At 44.7% G+C, this 16,751-nt stretch overlaps 3 protein-coding genes across 4 annotated transcripts; all 3 read left to right on the top strand.

Moving 5' to 3' along the window:
• Window positions 1–1,825: 1,825 nt before the first annotated feature.
• On the top strand, window positions 1,826–3,915 carry LOC107285201 (protein S100-A2). The gene is made up of 3 exons (XM_015813370.2): window positions 1,826–2,095; window positions 2,981–3,129; window positions 3,650–3,915. The coding sequence occupies exons 2-3, from the start codon at window positions 2,989–2,991 to the stop codon at window positions 3,812–3,814; spliced, it is 306 nt and encodes a 101-aa protein (XP_015668856.1). The 5' UTR covers window positions 1,826–2,095; window positions 2,981–2,988; the 3' UTR covers window positions 3,815–3,915.
• Window positions 3,916–4,384: 469 nt separating this feature from the next.
• LOC107285177 lies at window positions 4,385–16,059 on the top strand. The gene is made up of 9 exons (XM_015813339.1): window positions 4,385–4,528; window positions 4,651–4,836; window positions 6,187–6,350; window positions 6,998–7,158; window positions 10,272–10,440; window positions 10,993–11,103; window positions 13,204–13,269; window positions 15,294–15,455; window positions 15,846–16,059. Exons 2-9 carry the CDS (start codon window positions 4,803–4,805, stop codon window positions 15,987–15,989), a joined length of 1,011 nt encoding a protein of 336 aa, XP_015668825.1. The 5' UTR covers window positions 4,385–4,528; window positions 4,651–4,802; the 3' UTR covers window positions 15,990–16,059.
• On the top strand, window positions 8,416–11,331 carry LOC107285202 (protein S100-A4). Of its 2 annotated transcripts, none has more exons than XM_015813372.1 (3): window positions 8,416–8,483; window positions 10,272–10,440; window positions 10,996–11,331. In XM_015813372.1, the coding sequence occupies exons 2-3, from the start codon at window positions 10,300–10,302 to the stop codon at window positions 11,155–11,157; spliced, it is 303 nt and encodes a 100-aa protein (XP_015668858.1). In that variant the 5' UTR covers window positions 8,416–8,483; window positions 10,272–10,299; the 3' UTR covers window positions 11,158–11,331. The 2 variants fall into 2 exon arrangements, with proteins under 2 accessions (XP_015668858.1, XP_015668857.1); XM_015813371.1 differs by having other exon boundaries at window positions 10,993–11,331.
• Window positions 16,060–16,751: the final 692 nt, after the last annotated feature.

Raw genomic sequence — 16,751 nt, 5'->3', positions numbered from 1 at the left:
GACAGTGGTTTTTTTTTTGTTTTAAAAAAATCCTATGGATCCTAATCCTATTCTGACTGTAAGCAGAACCTCCCTGGACCAGCACACTCTATCTGCAAAACCTTTTAAAAAAAGATCCAAGCATCCCAAACTAGGAAAACGAGTCATCTCAAAAGAGTTTTAAGGAAGCATCTTCTTGCCTGGGCAGGAAAAATAAATACACACACAGAGAGAGAGAGAGAGAGAGAGAGAGACAGAGAGAGACAGACAGACTGGCTGGATGCAAAAGAGATCCTGCAGAGTAAGAGGCAGTCTCCGTGCGAAAGGCGGGCCTGGGGTGTGGGTGCCCCGAGGGGAAGGAAGGTCCAATTTCCAGCTCCTGGGAGGCTGAGATTACAAATCAGGCTAGGCATCCTGAAGATTTCCTGATTATATAACCGAGGAGACGGTGGAACAGGTTGCCACTTGAAGTGGGAAAGTCTCCTTTTCTGGTTTTCCAGCAGACGTGGGAGGGTTGTGTGTCAGATGTTTAACTTTAAGTGTGAGTTTAAGTTTAAGGCCTAAGGCTTAAAGTATGAGGTTTAATTTAGTTATTCGCTTTAAATTGTCAGATGTTTAAGTGTGAATGTGAGTTTAAGTTTAAGCTAAGTTTGAGTTTGAGTTTAAGTTAAATTAGAGTTTGAGTTTAAGTTTAAATTAAGTTTGATTTTGAGCTAAGTTTGAGTTTGAGTTTAAGGTCTGAGGTTTACTTTAGTCTAGAGTTTAGGTTTAAATTTAGGTTTACATTTAGGTTTAGCCTAGTTTAGCTTAGTTTAGTTTCATTTAGTTATTATTTATTTGTTAAGTTTATTTACCGCCCATCTCGCCGTGGAGCTACTCCGTGAAGCTTGCAAGAGTAGAAGGGAAAAAATGATTTTAAAATGTAACCCTAACAATACCAAAGCCACAAATCAGTAAAAATAAAGCATGGAAGAACATTAATAGGAATTAAAAGAATTAGTTTCTGAATTAGTTTAGTGGCAAGACCTCGGCTTACGACCACCAGAATTTCCGTTGCTAAGCGAGGTGTCTGTTAATAACGGAGGGTTGTTTACCACCTGTATGGTTTATAGTTTATAATTTATAGTTTAGTGGCGGTTCCCCAACTTATGACCAGTGGGACCCGGATTTCCACTGCTGATCCAGGTGTCAGTTAACCGAACCTGGCTGGATTTGGCAGCCTTTTTCATGTCCTGGGTGGGGCCTTCTGGCCATACCTGTCCGACAGGTTCCGACAGGTGGGCTGGAGGCTGTGGCTCCTGTTGGTCTGGGCTTGCAAGAGGCAGAGGTGGTATTTAGAAGATCTGCCACGATTCAGAGGCTGCGGGAATTGTGCAAAGAAAGCCAGGAGAACTGGAAGGAGGAGTCGAGGGGATTAAAAGAAATAACCCCGAAGCAAAATAGAACGGGGGGGGGGGGCTGGAGGGGGGGAGACATGGGAGACCCAAAATCCTGCCCTTCTTTCTGTTCTGATAGCAATTGAACATCAGGAATAAATAAGCTTCTTCTTCTTCTTTCTCTCCTTTCTTCATTCTCTTCCTCTTCTTCCATCCATCCCTTTATTTTCTCCTTCTCCTTCATCCTCTCCTACTCCATCTTTTTCTCCTTCCTTCCTTCCATCCATCTCCTTCTCTTCATTCTCCTCCATCATCTATCCCTTCCTTCTCCTTCCTCCTCCTCCATCATCCATCCATTTCCTTCCTTCCTACCTTCCTTCCTCCCTTTCCTTCCTTCCTTCCTTCCTTCCTTCCTTCCTTCCTTCCTTCCTTCCTTCCTTCCTTCATTCATTCATTCATTCATTCCTCCCTCCATTACAAATGGGCTCATTTTCTGCCAGCTGCTGGAGATCTACTGAGGTCACTTTCTCCAGTCCCCGAGGTCTCCTGCCAAACTGGTTTGAGACAAGGTAGGAAATCTGGGTGAGGCTCGAACGCAGAACCGGCTGGGAGGGAAGAGCAACCGGAAAGGTGAAAAGGAGGATTAGATCGTCCTGAGACGCAGAAGCAAAAGCCGGCGGAATCCGTATCTTTATAGCTGCTTTCCCACCCCTCCTTCTTCTCCTCTTTATCTCAACTGGGTAAGTGACTTTCTCTCCTCCTCCTCCTCCTCTTCTTTGCCAATTATTCCTTCCCTAAATTTGTTTGCAAAAAGGAAGCGCAGGGGGGCTAGCCTGGACCCCAAGATGCTTTCCAAAGTTATTTGAAACCCGGGTTCCTTTCACCCGCTCAGGTCCCCAAAGCCCTCGGACTTTAAAAGAAGTCCAGAAGAAAAGGGGGTCCCTGCAGAAAACTGGATCCTTGCTGTTATTCAAGGCTACAACACTTGAAATTCAAAATACAACTCATGCTGTATAAACGTGTGTTGTTTTTCAGTTGAGTCTCACTCTGCTTCTCCTTTTCCCAAGAGGAAAAATCCTTTAAAAAAACCCTTCTCTCAATTCTTGGCCCAAGAAAACGCCCTCTAAAATCTGCTTTTTCTTCTCCTAATTTTTGTTTTCCTTCCATAATTCATTGAATTTAGGCATCTTTCTCTGTAGTGCAGATTTTTAAGGCACAGGTCTTTTCTTTAAAAAAAAAATCAAATTGTGAACTCTATAGATAGTTCCTGACTTATGATCCACAGTTAAGGCCAGAATTTCCGTTATTAAGCAAGGCAGTCATTCAGCGAGTTGCGCGTCCAATTTTACGACCATTTTTCCCACGGTTGCTAAGTGAATCACCGCAGTTGCGAAGTAAATTGTGCGTTTTGTCAAGCGAACCTGGCTTCTCCCATCGACTTTGCCCGTCGGAAGAGGATTGTGACAATTTGGAAGCCCGCTTGGTGTGAAGACATGAAAGGACGGCAAGCTTGGCGCTACGAAGGAGATTGGTTAAGGCGCAACGTCCTTCTGGGGGGTGGTGGCTTCTGCCGGCCGTAAAAAGGAGTCCCTGAATCTTCCAACTCTTCTGCTTTTCTCCCCCAGGATCCAAGATGGAGACCCCGCTTGAAGAAGCCTTAGGTGTGATGGTCGAAACCTTTTACAAATATTCCGCAAAGGAAGGCGACAAATACAAACTCAACAAAAAAGAGATGAAGGAGCTGCTTCTGGAGGAAATGCCCAATTTTGTCAAGGTGAGGAAGGGGCTTGAAATGCTCTTCCTTCCTTCCTTCCTTCCTTCCTTCCTTCCTTCCTTCCTTCCTTCCTTCCTTCCTTCCTTCCTTCCCTTCCTTCCTTCCTTCCTTTCCTTCCTTCCTTCCTTCCTTCCTTCCTTCCCCCTCTAATCCTTCCTTCCTTTCCGTCTAAATCCTTCCTTCTTTCCCTCCCATCCTGCCCCCTCTAATCCTTCCTTCCTTCCTCCCTCCCTCCTTCCTATTTCCTTCCTTCCTTCTTTCCTCCCTCCCTCCCTGCCTGAGCAGGGGGCTGGACTAGAAGACCTCCAAGGTCCCTCCCAACTCCTGTCATTCTGTATTCTGAGCAGGGGGTTGGACTAGATGACTTCCGAGGTCCCTCCGAACTCCTGTCATTCTGTTCCTCTACTATTCTGGTATCCAGGATCAGAGACCATCCTCCTCCAGGGAGGAGGCTCTGATTTTGGGGGGAGGAAAAACGATCCCGGGCTTTATTTCGACCTTGCTTCTTTCCTTCTCGCAGGGGAAGATCAACGAACGCGGTTTTGAATTTCTGATGGAGAAACTGGACGACAACGAAGACGAAGAATTAGATTTCCAAGAATACGCCGTGTTTTTGGCCCTGACGGCCTCACTCTGCTACGCATTCTTCCAGGAATGTGCGGACGAGAACAATCGGAAGCGATGAAGTTGGCGCTTGGGGTGGGGTGGGAATTTGGGGGGCTACGTCTCTTGTGAAGACCCACAGGAGGTCTCTCCCTGTTGGCAAATAAAGATTTGGTTTTTTTGAACACACAACCCTTGTCTGTCACAACCCATCTTTGGTTCGCCGTTTTGACATGAATCTCTGCCACGACGCTTTGCAAAAATGTAGCGAAGATGGGTAAAATTGGGCCTTAAAAAAAAAAAAAACAAGCAAAGAATGCCGGTTAAAAAAACCGGTATTTACGACCAGTCCTCGCACTTACAACAGTCGCGGTGATCAAAATTGGGGCGTTTGGCAAAACCAGCACGCATTTACGACGGTTGCAACGTCCCAGGGGATCACGTGATCCCCATTGGCGACCTTCCCAGCCAGCTTCTGACAGGCCAAGTCAATTGGGGGGGGGGGGAAGGAGCCGGCTTCGTTTAACGGCGTGATTGCGATTGTGGTCGTACGTCGAGGCCTTGCCAGCCCAGCGTTTTCAGAGTGTGAGATAAACAGCGGGCGCCTTCAAGACAAGGGTGTGTCGCAAATGATAGGCAGACACAATCATTGTGCATATTTGCCAAACCTGCTTGTACACTCAGCAAAACAGGTGGCCTCACTGGAGGAACTCCCGAACTCCGCCGGTTGAAATTCTGCCCGTTTTCGTTCCAGCTTTCCCGATGAATTCACCGCGGTGAACATCCTCCAAAGCCGGTGAGCTCATCTGATTCGTGTATATAAATTTATATATATATTATTATTTTCTTCAAAAAGGATTGGGCAGGGAGAAATTATAGCTATTGATGGATGCCTTCTGTACCAGTTTTTATTTTTAGTTTTCCAGAGAGAAAAACAAAAAGAATCCGGAATAAACAAGGGCACTTTTAAAACCGGAAACCAACCAACAACAAAAATATCGGTCTTGTGTAGCTTTCTGGAAGTCGCAGCCCAGCAGTCTGTACAGCAAGGATTTCTATTTATCTTTTCAATGGCCAAAAGCTTGGATTCTCCCTCGGAATTGGGTAGGTGCGCTCAAACCGGGAACGAAAACTGCAAAATAAAACAAAATTTAAACGTGGTTCTTGGTGAGCCATTCCAGAAGAGATGGTCCAGAATGCAAAGGATCTTAAAAAAAAAATAATCTGTGTTGTTGATTCAACAGCCTCTTCTTTCCAGGAAAGTTAGCTCTTAAAGATTTGCGGGGGGGGGGGGGAAGCAGCATTCTGATTTTTATCTCAAAGGATTAAGGGCTGATGGGCAGGAATTAAAAACGAATCTCCCGGTGCCCTAAAGGTAAACGTTGCGTTCTTAAAAGTGAGGTTTTTCCCAGGGTTGGGTTTATTACGCTGGTTTTCTGATCAGTTTGAACTTGTTTAATTTGAGGGTTATTCCTGGGAAGAAGTGGTGATATAAAAACGTAGTAAATAAATAAACCCACAGGAGATGTTTATGAATTTTAAAACTTCCTGGCAAAGCCGAGCTACTGCCTGTTCTTACTTATTTCCTAAAACAATACCACAAGGAACCCAAAAATTGTGTTCACCAAGGCCAAGGCACAGCAGAAAGTTAAACAAAACTAAGACAACAGCAGGGATAGGTAGTCCTCACTTTATGACCCTGGGATCAGAATTTCCGTTGCTAAGCAGGTTGGTTAACTTATGACTGGCTTATCAGATGTTTAGCTTATCAAGTAAGATGTATGGCTTAATTTATAGTTTTTAAGTTTTTAGATTTCTAAGTTTTTAAGTAAGTTTCTAAGTTTAAAGTTTTTAAAAGAAGTTTTTAAAGTTTTAAGTTTTAAGTTAGGTTTATAGTTCACGGTTTGCAGTTTTTAGTTTGCAGTTTATAGTTTATAATTTATAGTTTGCAGTTTTTAGTTTACAGTATACAGTTTGCAGTTTATAATTTATAGTTTGCAATTTATAGTTTATAATTTATAGTTTATAGTTTATATAGTTTATGGGTTATAGTTCATCATTTAGTGACAGTCCTCAACTTATGACAATTGAGGCCGAATTTTTCTTGCAGGTGGCTATTAACTGAGTCACCCCTGATTTTAAGACCTTTTTCGCCCACGGTCGTTAACGAAATGACTGCGGTTGTTAAACGAATCCAGCTTCCCCCCCTGACTTCTCCCCCCCCCCCCCCCGGCTGGGAAGATCGCAAACGACAATCACATGACGTCGAGACGTTGCGACCGTCATAAATACACACCGGAAGCCAAACACCCAAATTTTGTTCACATGATGGTGGGGGGATTCTGCAATACGTGCAAGAACTGGTCGTAAGTCACCGTTTTCAGCACCGTCGTAACGTCGGACGGCCGCTGAAGAAATGGTCGTAAGTAGAGGACTGTGTTCTCGTTCGTGCAGGATCGCCTGTTGCAGCGATGACCCAGTTCCAGACTCTGGAGCAGGCCCTGGGGGAGGTTGTGTGCACGTTTCAACGCTACTGCCGGAAGGAAGGGGACCGCAACATGCTTAGCAAAGCCGAGCTACGGAACCTCCTGCAGACAGAAATGCCCAGTTTGCAAACGGTAAATCTCCCATCCAGAGGGAGTAAATCGATTAATGAATAAACATTAATAAACGACATTAATAAACAAATTCCCAATCTCCTTTCGGCTGCAGCGCGGGGAGAAACGGAGGCCGGTTGGTGCTTCAAATATTCCCAACTATTGGGGAGTTTTGTAAGAAGAGGCTGTGGACTGTCCCTTGTCTGGAATGGCCTAGGCCATCTCCTGCCTGAGCAGGGGGCTAGACTAGAAGACCTCCAAGGTCCCTTCTGGCTCTGTTCCAATTGATTGAAATGGTGTAAAGTCTCCTGCTCAAGGAGTAGAATAGATTATAAAATAGAACATAGAACAGAATAGAATAAAATAGAATACAAAATACAGCATAGAATAGAATAGAATAGAATAGAATAGAATAGAATAGAATAGAATAGAATAGAATAGAATAGAATGTAGAATGTAGAATATGGAATCGAATAGATTATAAAATAGAATATAGAATAGAGTAGAATAGAATAGAATATAGAATACTTGGAAGGGACCTTGAAGGTCATCTAGTCCAACCCCCTGCTCAGGCAGGAAGGATAGGAAAAAGGGGTCGCTTCTGCCCCCATCGTCACATCTTATTGCCATCTCTAAATATATATTTTTTGACTTACATTAATTCCCAGCTGGAAATCAAAGGCCCGGCGTTGGAAGAGCTGCTCACCTTGCTGGACACCGATCAAGACGGCCAGGTCACCTTTGAGGAGTACATCCGTTTCGTGGCGGCCGCCTTCACTTTCTTCCATCTGCACTTCCGGGATGCTCCCGTGGCCCAACCACGGATCTAGGGGGGGGGACAATTGCAGATGGCATCGCTACTAAGAGGTCGGCGTTACCGGACAGACAGATTTTTTTTCGGGCTGTCCTGGCTCCAGGTGGAGAACAGGGGAAGAGCTGAGAGTTCTAGCAAAGGAAAAAAAAAAAGATCTCATTAAAAAAAATGAATTGTCGCTTTTGTTTTGTTCGTTTCTATCCTGCCTTTATATTATTTTTTTCAAACGAGGTGATGAATGTTCCTAAAACTCTTTCCTCCTCCCGTTTTCCCCACGACAACAACCCGGTGAGGTGGGCTAAAAGGGAGGGAGGGAGGGCGGGACTGGCCCAGAGTCACCCAGCCAGCTTTCGTGGCCCAGGTAAGATTAGAACTCGCTGCCTCCCACTTTTTAGCCTGGTGACTTCACCACTAGAGCGTCATATATCTGGATTTTTGTCCCCTGCAGGTGGGACAGGAGGCAGAGATCAAAGGAGTTTTCTGTTTTTCTCCTCTGCATTGGTGATAACGGTCTTCTCCAATTTTATATTGTTTATTCATATTTCTATACATTTATTAGATTTTTATCCACCCCCAAACCAAAGGGTTTTGGCCTGCTCTCTCCCTCTCCCTCTTTGTCTCCGTCTCTCTATTCTTTTTCTCTCATTCTCTCTCTCATTCTGTCGTTCTTTCTCATTCTCTTTCTCACATTCTGTCTCTCATTCTTTCTCATTCTAATTCTCTCTTCCTCCCTTCCTCTCATTCTCTCTTCTCTCATTTTTCTGTCATTCTTTCTCATTCTCACATTCTCTCTTTCATTCTCTCATTCTCTCATTCTTCCTCCCTTCCTCTCATTCATTCATTCTTTCTCTCATTCTCCTTTTCATTCTCTCACACATTCTGTCTCATTCATTCTCATTCTCTCTCATTCTCTCTTCCTCCCTTCCTCATTCTTTCATTCTGTCATTCTTTCTCACACATTGTCTCTCTAATACATTCTCTCTCTCTCTCTCTCTCTCTCTCTCTCTCTCTCATTCATTTGCTCTCTTCTCTCATTCTCTCTCTCTTTCCTGTTGCTTTTGTAGTTTCTGAGCCATTTGGCTGCCACAGCATTTTTGGTGCCAAACCACTGGGGGGGGGGAAAACGGGGGGGGAGAGGAATTTAGGGCTTAAGAGAAGGGGAAACAGCCCTTCCAGCGTGACAAATCCCACCTCAACTCCGATTGGCCTCTCGGAGAGCTGGGGGAGGACCTCTGGGTGCCCCAAATAAAAGCCCAGATTGGCCAAGGTTACAAATAATGGCCGGATGGCCAGGGGCTCTTCATTCTGCCCGCTGAAGTCCAGCCTCAGTTTCCGGTCTGGTAAGTGGGTTTTTTTTTTCTGTGCCAGGGAACGAGATCCGGGCTTTGGCCAAGCAAAGGATCTGCCCCAAAGGATCCCCCTTTAAGGAGGAGATTTAGAGGCAGGTTTGGTTTTACTTCCAGATGGAATCTGTAAGGATGGAAAGATCAACAGGCAGAAAGGAAAGGGGAGAGAAAGGAAAGACAAAACAAAAGAAAGAGAAGATAAAAAAGAGAAGAGAAGAGAAGCAATGGCAGAAAGGGAAGGATGGAGAGAAAAGAAAAAAGAAAAGAGGAGGAAAGGAAAGAAGGAAAAAAGGAAGGGAAGAGGAGAGAGGGACGGAGAGAGGGAAAAGGAAGGAAGGAAGGAAAGATTCACAAATAATTCTTCCCTTTCTATCCATTGTATATAAATCCTGCTGCCAAAACTGGTGTGACTGTTGTCCTCTCAGCCTGCTCTTCCAAACGGCAGCTGGGTCTTAACTGAAATCTTATTTACCTGTTATTTTATTGATTAGTGGGGTCCCATTCCTGAAAGAAAACCAGGAATGGTGCTAGACAAGCATGAAACCAACCTCTGTGCATGTGCAAAGGGCTTTCCTGACATCAGGGACTAGCAGGCAACAAACCTCCAAACGCTGGGTATTCCATAACTAAGGTTGGGGGGGGAAGAGGAGAATTTGAACCCCAAAGCACCTCCAAATTTATCCCATACGCTGCGTCCCCCTTAGCTTTTTCACCGCGGATTTCTACGCACCGCGTTTGTTTAGTTTTTTCGACACTTAAAGGGCCGCTTTCTCTTCCTTTGCCCCGGATGCCATCCCAAAGGTGCCAGGCTGGCATCGGAATGACTCATGGTTTCCTCTCTTCTGCAACGAGACTCACCCCACCTTTCCCCCCCCCAAGGGGTGGCTGGCTTGGGTGACTCAGAGCAAGGGGGAAAGAAAGGAGAAGCAGGTTAAGGGGTGGAAAAATCAGGTTTTTTGTCCTAGCCACAAAAACCACAGGCAGACAATCCTGTAGATACTTTCCTTCCTTCCCTCCAACCGTCTCCTTCCTTCCCTTCATCCCTCCCTCCCTCCTTCCTTTTCTTCCCTCCATCCCTCCCTCCCTCCTTCCTTCCTTTCTTCCCTCCATCCCTCCTTCTTCCTTCCTTCCTTTTCTTCCCTTCATCCCTCTTCCTTTTCTCCCTTTTCTCTTCCCTCCTTCTCTATCCATTCTTCTTCCTTCTCTTTCTTCCTTCTGTATCCCTTTCTTCTCTGTCTTCCTTCCTCCCTCTTGTACCTCTTCTTTCTCTGTGCTTTCCTTTCCTTTCCTTCCTGATGGCAGGCCAAATTTCCTTTAAGGTTTTCATTTTAAAAAGCCTGCCCAAGTTGGCGTTCCTCTGAATTTTCCATTTGAATCAGGGCGTGGCTGTCCACCCTACCCACAAGTAGAACCCTTTCAGTTGCCAGAGCAATATTTCCCAACTTTGGGCACTGGAAGATGGGTGGAGTTCCACTCCCAGAGCTCCATTCTGGCTGGGGAATTCTGGGAGTTGAAGTCCACTCCCATTGGCTAGGGCAGGGGTAGGCAACCTTGGCTCTTTTGTGACTCGTGGACTTCAACTCCCAGAATTCCTTTCCCCTCAGCATGGCTGGCTCAGGAATTCTGGGAGTTGAAGTCCACGAGTCATAAAAGAGACAAGGTTGCCTACCCCTGGACTAGGGCATTCTGGGAGTTGAAGTCCACCTGTTCAAAGTGACCGAGGTTGAGGAAGCTTCATTGATGCAAGATGCTTAATCCCGCCGCTTCCGTCCAATTCCCCAGCTCCATCCTCTTTCAACAGCACCCCAAAATGGCCACCCCCCTGGAGAAAGCCCTGGACACCATGGTGGTCACCTTCCACAAATATTCCCAGAAGGAAGGAGACCAGTTCAAACTCAACAACACGGAACTGAAGGAGCTACTGAAGCAGGAGCTGCCCGGATTCATCAGCGTAAGTACCTCCCTCCGCGAATGAGCGACGGGGAGTCCTCAGCTTACGACCACAAACCTCTCTCGCTCAGGCAGTTGCCCAGCGTCCGAATTTTGTAACTTTGAACGGTCTCTAAACAAATGGTTGTAAATCAGGGATTATTATTATTACTATCATTATATTATTACTATCATCATCATCATCATCATCATCATCATCATCATTATTATTATTATGGTTCTTTGCAGTCAGCCAGATGTTTAGATTGGATTTGGCCTTTTTTAATCCACTTATTGAGTCCTTCCCAAGGACTTGATGCTGCAACAGTCATGAAGTGTGAAAAAGGGCCCGACGTCCCTTTATTCCCACTTTGTGTAACTCTGAATGGTCACTAAGCAAACGGCCGTAATCCGAGGACCGCCCTGAGCATAGTTTAGTTACCTTACAAAGTTGAACTCAACCCAAAGAGGAGCCGGGGTGAAACTTTCCGCCCGACTTCCTCCCTTCTCCCCCAAGTTTAAAAGCTCCATTTTGTGTGTGTGTTTTTTTAATTTTGTTTTGTTTCTCCCCCAGAAGAAAAAAGACGAGTCGACGTTTCAAAAAATTATGAGCAACTTGGATTCCAACAAGGACAACCAGGTGGATTTCCAGGAATACGCCACCTTCCTCGCCTGCATCGCCATGGCATGCAACGATTTTTTCCACGCATTCCCGGACAAGATGCCCCGGCAGAAATGAAGCGGGGCGGGCAAAATCGCCAGTGGGCCAAGCGTGCAAACGAGGCGGGCAGAGTGCACAGGTGTGTGTAAGGTCTCATCGGCTTCCCCCCCTCCTGCCCCCCCCTCTAGCCAACCGCAGCTTCTGAATCGGGGAGGTCTCTCCAGCGAGGAGAATTGCAGTTGCCTCTCTCTCACACACACACCCCCGACAACAAAATAAAAGTTTGCTTTCAAAAAAAAAAGTTTGCTTGTCTCCTGATGGGCTGGGGACGATGGGCATCGGAGTCTGGGGCGGTGGGGAGGAGGTCGGCTTTAGAAAATGGTCTGGGATGTTGATCGAGTGGGTTCGATTTTAAAACTGCCAGTAATAGGAGGGAAGGAAGGAAAGGAAGGAAGGAAGGAAGGAAGGAAGGGAGGGAGGGAGGGAGGGAGGGAGGGANGAAAGAAGCAAGAAGGAAGGGAAGGAGGGAGTGAAAGAAAGAAGGCAGGGAGGAAGGAATAGAGAGAGGGAAGGAAGGAAAGAAGGGATGGAGGGAAGGAAGGAAGGAATAGAACGAGGGAAGGAAGGAGGGAAAAGGGAATAGAGAGAAAGACAGGGAGGGAAGGAAGGAAGGAAAGAGCAAGGGAATGGAGGAAGGAAGGAGTAAAATGAAAGGAAAGGGAAAAGGGTTAAAAAGGAAGGGAGGAAAGAGAAGGAAGGCAGATGGAAGGAGAAAGGAAAAGGGAAGCTTCAGAGCAAAGAAGCTGACTGGTCAACTCTGCAAAAAAAAAAAACAACAACCAAGAACTTTACTTTCTTGCAAACTCCGTGCAGCCGGGAGCATCTTTTCCCTCGCCTTCTTGGTCCCTGGCTTCCTCCGTTGCTAGGCAACCGCTCCCCTCCTGCATCCTCTTGGTCCTGCCCTGCGGGATCAAAGCTTTCCAGGCTGCTAAGTGCTGAGAATGGCTCTTCCCCCCCCCCTTTTCTCTCCCTCTTTATTTATTTATTTTTAAATGCCAGCCTCTCGACTAAGATCAGAGTCTATATTTTGACTTTCCTTCCCCCCCCCCCTCTGGCCAAAAGCCTCTTTTGGCTTTACAAAATAAACAAAAAGAAAGAAAACAGGACCTGCTACATTTCTGCCAGCTAGGACACTGATGTAATCTTGGAAAGTTTCTTTCTTTTTTTTTGCTTTTTAAAATTATAACTTTATATCTTTCTTTCTATTTTGTTTCCTACTTCCTTCTGCTTGTTCCTTATCATGTAGTTCTTCGCTTATTTCTTCCCTTTCTGTTCTGTTTTACTTTATATTAGTTCTTACTGTTGGTCTTAAAGCCGCTGTTCAGAATTATACATAAAAAACCCATTATATTTTTATATCCTTCTTTCTTTTTTCTTTTTTTCTTTCTTTCTTTCTTCTTTCTTTCTTTCTCTCTTTCTTTCTTTCTTTCTTTCTTTTCCTGTTCCATTTTCATTTCTATCATTATTGCTCTTAAAATTCCCAATAACAATTATACATTAAAAAAACATTCCTTATACCTTTTTTCTACCTCCTGTTCTGCTTATCTTTTCTTTCTTTCTCTGCCTTGCTTTAGTTCGTATTCATTCTCCTTATTGCTCTTAGAACTTTCAATCTGAATGATACGTATGAATCCTATCTTTATGTCTTTCTTTCTATCGCTTCTTCTGTTTTCTTTCCTGATCGCACCTCCAGATCTTTCTTTAATTTCTTTCTTTTCATCCTCTCCATTCTATTTCAGTTGGTGCGCGTTCTCGGGATGGCTCGTAAACTTTCAATAAAATTTATATTTAAAAAACCCCCTTTTTAAAAAAAAAAAAAAACCAGAGGAGATGAAATGCATATTAATAACAGAAAGAAGTGCGGGTTGATTTTAGAAAAGATTCTTCTGCCAGGGAGGTCTGTACTTCTGAATGGGTGTTAAGCAACTTCAGATCTGGGGTGTTTTGATCTCGGTTCAAACCAATGTGGAGTCCAGGGAGAGAAAGCGATGGGTCCCTGAGGGCTTTTGCCACGTTCCTTCCTGTAGCATCACTCCCTGGAGACCCCACACACTGTGTGTATAAGAAGATACTTACACACCACACCCAATTCCCTGCTTCGCCTCTCAAGCCCATCGTCCACCTTCTTCGGTGAGTTACTTTGATCTGCTGTCAGTTTTAAAACCTTTCCTTTCCCCTCACTGGGTGCAACGTCATGTCAAATTGGGGTTCAGCCTCTAGTGAAGTCTCTTCCCTTCTGTATTTCCCATGCATTTGTCTTTTTGTAAAAGTATTTTTTAATCTGCCAGCTTTTTTTTTCCTAGCAGCTGTTAGCTAGGAGAAGGCAGCCAAGCCTCCAGCTTTAGGAGCAGTCTACCTCAGAATCCTGGTTTCTAGCAACTGTGCTGCAAAGAAAGGGTGTCCCCTTGTAGGTTCCCAGTAAAGCACTTAAATAGACTTATATACCTTATGTTCATTATTGTTATTATAAATAATAACAACGAACAATAATGTGTTAAATTTTAGTTGCCCGAGTCTCAGCGAGTCTTGGAATCAGAACGCTGAGATTTTTAAAATTCACATTTTATTGCAATCAGGACTTCTGGCAGAGCTTATTTTCTGCTAATTTGCCTCTTCAGTTCACAGATCAGGGCGTTTGCAGATAAAAAGCCTGTGCTTTGAACATATGTAATAAATGTTCCGTGGATCGTTACGCTAAGATATTCCTATTGATTGAATTCACAAACCTTTTTCATCTCTGTAAACCACACCCGTTGCTAAGCAGGAGGCTTAAGCCAACCACAAAATTAACCAGGAATATAAGGAGTTATTATTTAACTTTCCAATGGTCTGAGCTGGCTTAATGTTTGGACAAGGTGGTGGCTTTTTCAAATTTTGTACTTATTTATTCAGCTTAGCATGTACGGTTGACTCACTCTTTTATGGAGGTTGAACATCCAAGCCTGACGTTTTAATTGCCCCTTATATTAAGATTATTTTTTTAATGTACTCTGAATTTCACTCTGTGCTACTTTCCTATTCTAGAATGTGTGTGTGTGTGTGTTGTGTGTGTGTGTGTGTGTGTGTGTGTATGTGTGTCCCCTCAATCAAGGGAATCTCTGTCCAATTTCTGAATCTCTGTCCCTGCTCCCAGATCTTCTACAAATATTTTGAAATGGTGATGCCTCTCTGTATACGTGGGTGAGTTTGCTTTGAGGAAAGTCCTTTGTTCCAAACATTATCAACTTAGCTGGACCTTCCAAGCACCAATATTAGGAGATAACAAGGGGGGGGACATAACACTTATCTGCCCACACCCATTTTCTTTCCATTGCACAAACCTTATCTTAATTTCTCATATTCCTTTGTAATGCCTCCCTGGCTTTGAAACAAGCACTTCAACTTTTCTCCAGAATCCAGGCCCTCGGCAGGAGGACTGGATTCCAACTCCCAGCAGCCACATCCGGCATTCCCAGCAGCCACAATCAGCAAAGGGGCAAGTCAGAACGTAAGCAAAACACTTAACCCACCTGAAAGAGGGCAGCCAAGATCCAGTGTGGTTTTGCAAAAATACATCTTGGCTCGCTTGTGTGAGCTCTCCATTTTCAAGCTCTTTAGTCTCTTTTTAAGGAAGTCCGCTCTCCAGGGAGATTCTGGAGGTTAAAAAAAATGCATATATACATAACTGCATACATATATAAGCACACACACACACACACACAAATATGCATTTACCCATACCTATATATGTCTACAAGAAACATTTAAAGAAATATTTAATCAATAATCGAATTAAACAATGAAAGGTTTAAAGAAACACATTCCAAATAAAGAACTTACATCGAAAAAAAGTACTTTAAAAAAAATAGCAACAGTTACAAACCAAGAGAAAAACTGTCTTTTTTCCCCCCAGTGAATTCACTAATGTTTTCTTAACCCGGGGAATTCTGGGAGTTGTAGTCCACCTATCTTAAAAGTTGCTAAAATGGAGAAATACCCCAGTAGAGGAAGCTGGAGGTAAAAGCTGGGTTATTACAGAGGCCAGAAATTAAACGGATGAGTGGAAATAATGCTCGGTGAATATAGAGTAAAATCGGATCGTGGCTGCCATCCCCACCATCACGTGCAACTGATGGACCCCCCCCTCTCCTTTCTCCTCTTCCTCCTGGCACCAGACCGCCCTCGGTGCCCCCCGACCCATGGAGACCCCGCTGGAGAAAGCCTTGGCCACCCTGGTGTGCACCTTTCACAAGTACTCCGGCCGAGAAGGCGACAAGTTTACCTTGAGCAAAGGAGAACTGAAGGAGCTGGTGAAACAGGAGCTGGCCCTGGGAGAGGTAAGCAGGCTGGGGGGGGGGGGCTGGGCGGAGAAAGAGCCCCTCACTTAATGGAGGAAGCTCAACTGGGCATGTTTTTTTTTTTAAAAAAAGGAAAAAATGCAAGAAACTCAACCTGGGGTTCTAGTCCTCATGATTCTGAGGATCGGTCAGGTCGGTTTTGCCTCTATTGCGGGTCGTCCTCAGCTTACCACCGTAGCGGAGTCCGCAATTTTGGTAGTAAAGCGGGCGACCTTGTCATCGTGCCCGATTTGACGCCCCTTTCCGCGGCAGTCATTAAGCGAACGAAGCAGTCATTAAGCGAATGCAGTGGTCAGTAAGGGAAGCCACGGTTCGCCACAGGACTGGCTTTCCCTGGTATCTTGAACCCAGACCTTTCCTCCCTTGCAGAAAATGAAGGATCGTGGGATCGACAAGCTGATGCAAAGCCTGGACAAGAATAACGATGACGAGATTGATTTTAAGGAATACACCGGCTTCCTCTCAGCCCTTTGCATGTCCTACAACGAATTCTTCCAACAGGGTGCAAAATAAGAAGCCGGAAAATGGGGGGGGGAGAAGGAAGGACCCCTCCCCTGCTTAAGTCCTTCTCTAGGCACCTCCCAATAATATATCTGGTTATCTAAATAAATAAAATACAGATCTTCCCAGGCCTGAGAGAAATGAAATGCAGAAAAAAGGGGAGGCCGCTAGCAAGAGGGCAAAATTGTGATTGTTTTAACCATTAGTCGTATGCATTTCTTGGTGCTAAATTAAATTGAATTAAATTAAATTTCTGGGCAACGGGGAGCAAAACATTCATTCCGTCACAATCGCTGAGATTCAGAAACGCACGGCAGATTTTACAAGCCTGGGCTTGGAATTTGCAAGAACAGATGCCAAATTCAGCTCAGTTTCCCCCAGCGAGAAAATAAAACTAAAAAAAAAAATTCATTTTGCATCTCAAAAAGGCTTAAACTGACAACATGACAACACAACAACACAACATTGTTGGGCTGGGTTAAATACAGGGATAAGTTTGCTGCAAAAATCCCTGGCGGGCCACCCACAGCAGGAAGCGGGCGAGAAAATTCAGGCTGTTCAAGTTTGTGCAACTTTTCCCCAACTCCAAAGGTGAGGTGGGAGAAGTGCCAGCTTCTCACTTTTTGTGAGTCTCGCCCCCCCCTCCCCAAAGTCACACTTTGGACACTTTGAGGCCAGTTGAAAAAAAATATTCACCAACCTCTCTCTCTCTCTTTTCGTCTAGATAATTACTGGAAGACTTTGTCCTAAGTCTTGATAGAGAAGGAAAAGAAA

The sequence above is a fragment of the Protobothrops mucrosquamatus genome, unplaced genomic scaffold (genome assembly GCF_001527695.2).
Source record: "Protobothrops mucrosquamatus isolate PMUCROS unplaced genomic scaffold, P.Mucros_1.0 scaffold154, whole genome shotgun sequence".
Classification (NCBI taxonomy): Eukaryota; Metazoa; Chordata; class Lepidosauria; order Squamata; family Viperidae; genus Protobothrops; species Protobothrops mucrosquamatus.
This window is presented reverse-complemented; position numbering and strand designations above follow the sequence as displayed.

Bases quoted from the DNA above. Each gene is read 5' to 3' on its own strand.
- LOC107285201 (XM_015813370.2), top strand. From the start codon at position 2,989: ATGGAGACCCCGCTTGAAGAAGCCTTAGGTGTGATGGTCGAAACCTTT. The intron at 3,130-3,649 runs GTGAGGAAGGGG...TCCTTCTCGCAG, and splicing joins AAATGCCCAATTTTGTCAAG to GGGAAGATCAACGAACGCGG.
- LOC107285177 (XM_015813339.1), top strand. From the start codon at position 4,803: ATGGCCAAAAGCTTGGATTCTCCCTCGGAATTGG. The intron at 4,837-6,186 runs GTAGGTGCGCTC...TCGTTCGTGCAG, and splicing joins GGATTCTCCCTCGGAATTGG to GATCGCCTGTTGCAGCGATG. The intron at 10,441-10,992 runs GTAAGTACCTCC...TTTCTCCCCCAG, and splicing joins AGCTGCCCGGATTCATCAGC to AAGAAAAAAGACGAGTCGAC.
- LOC107285202 (XM_015813371.1), top strand. From the start codon at position 10,300: ATGGCCACCCCCCTGGAGAAAGCCCTGGACACCATGGTGGTCACCTTC. The intron at 10,441-10,992 runs GTAAGTACCTCC...TTTCTCCCCCAG, and splicing joins AGCTGCCCGGATTCATCAGC to AAGAAAAAAGACGAGTCGAC.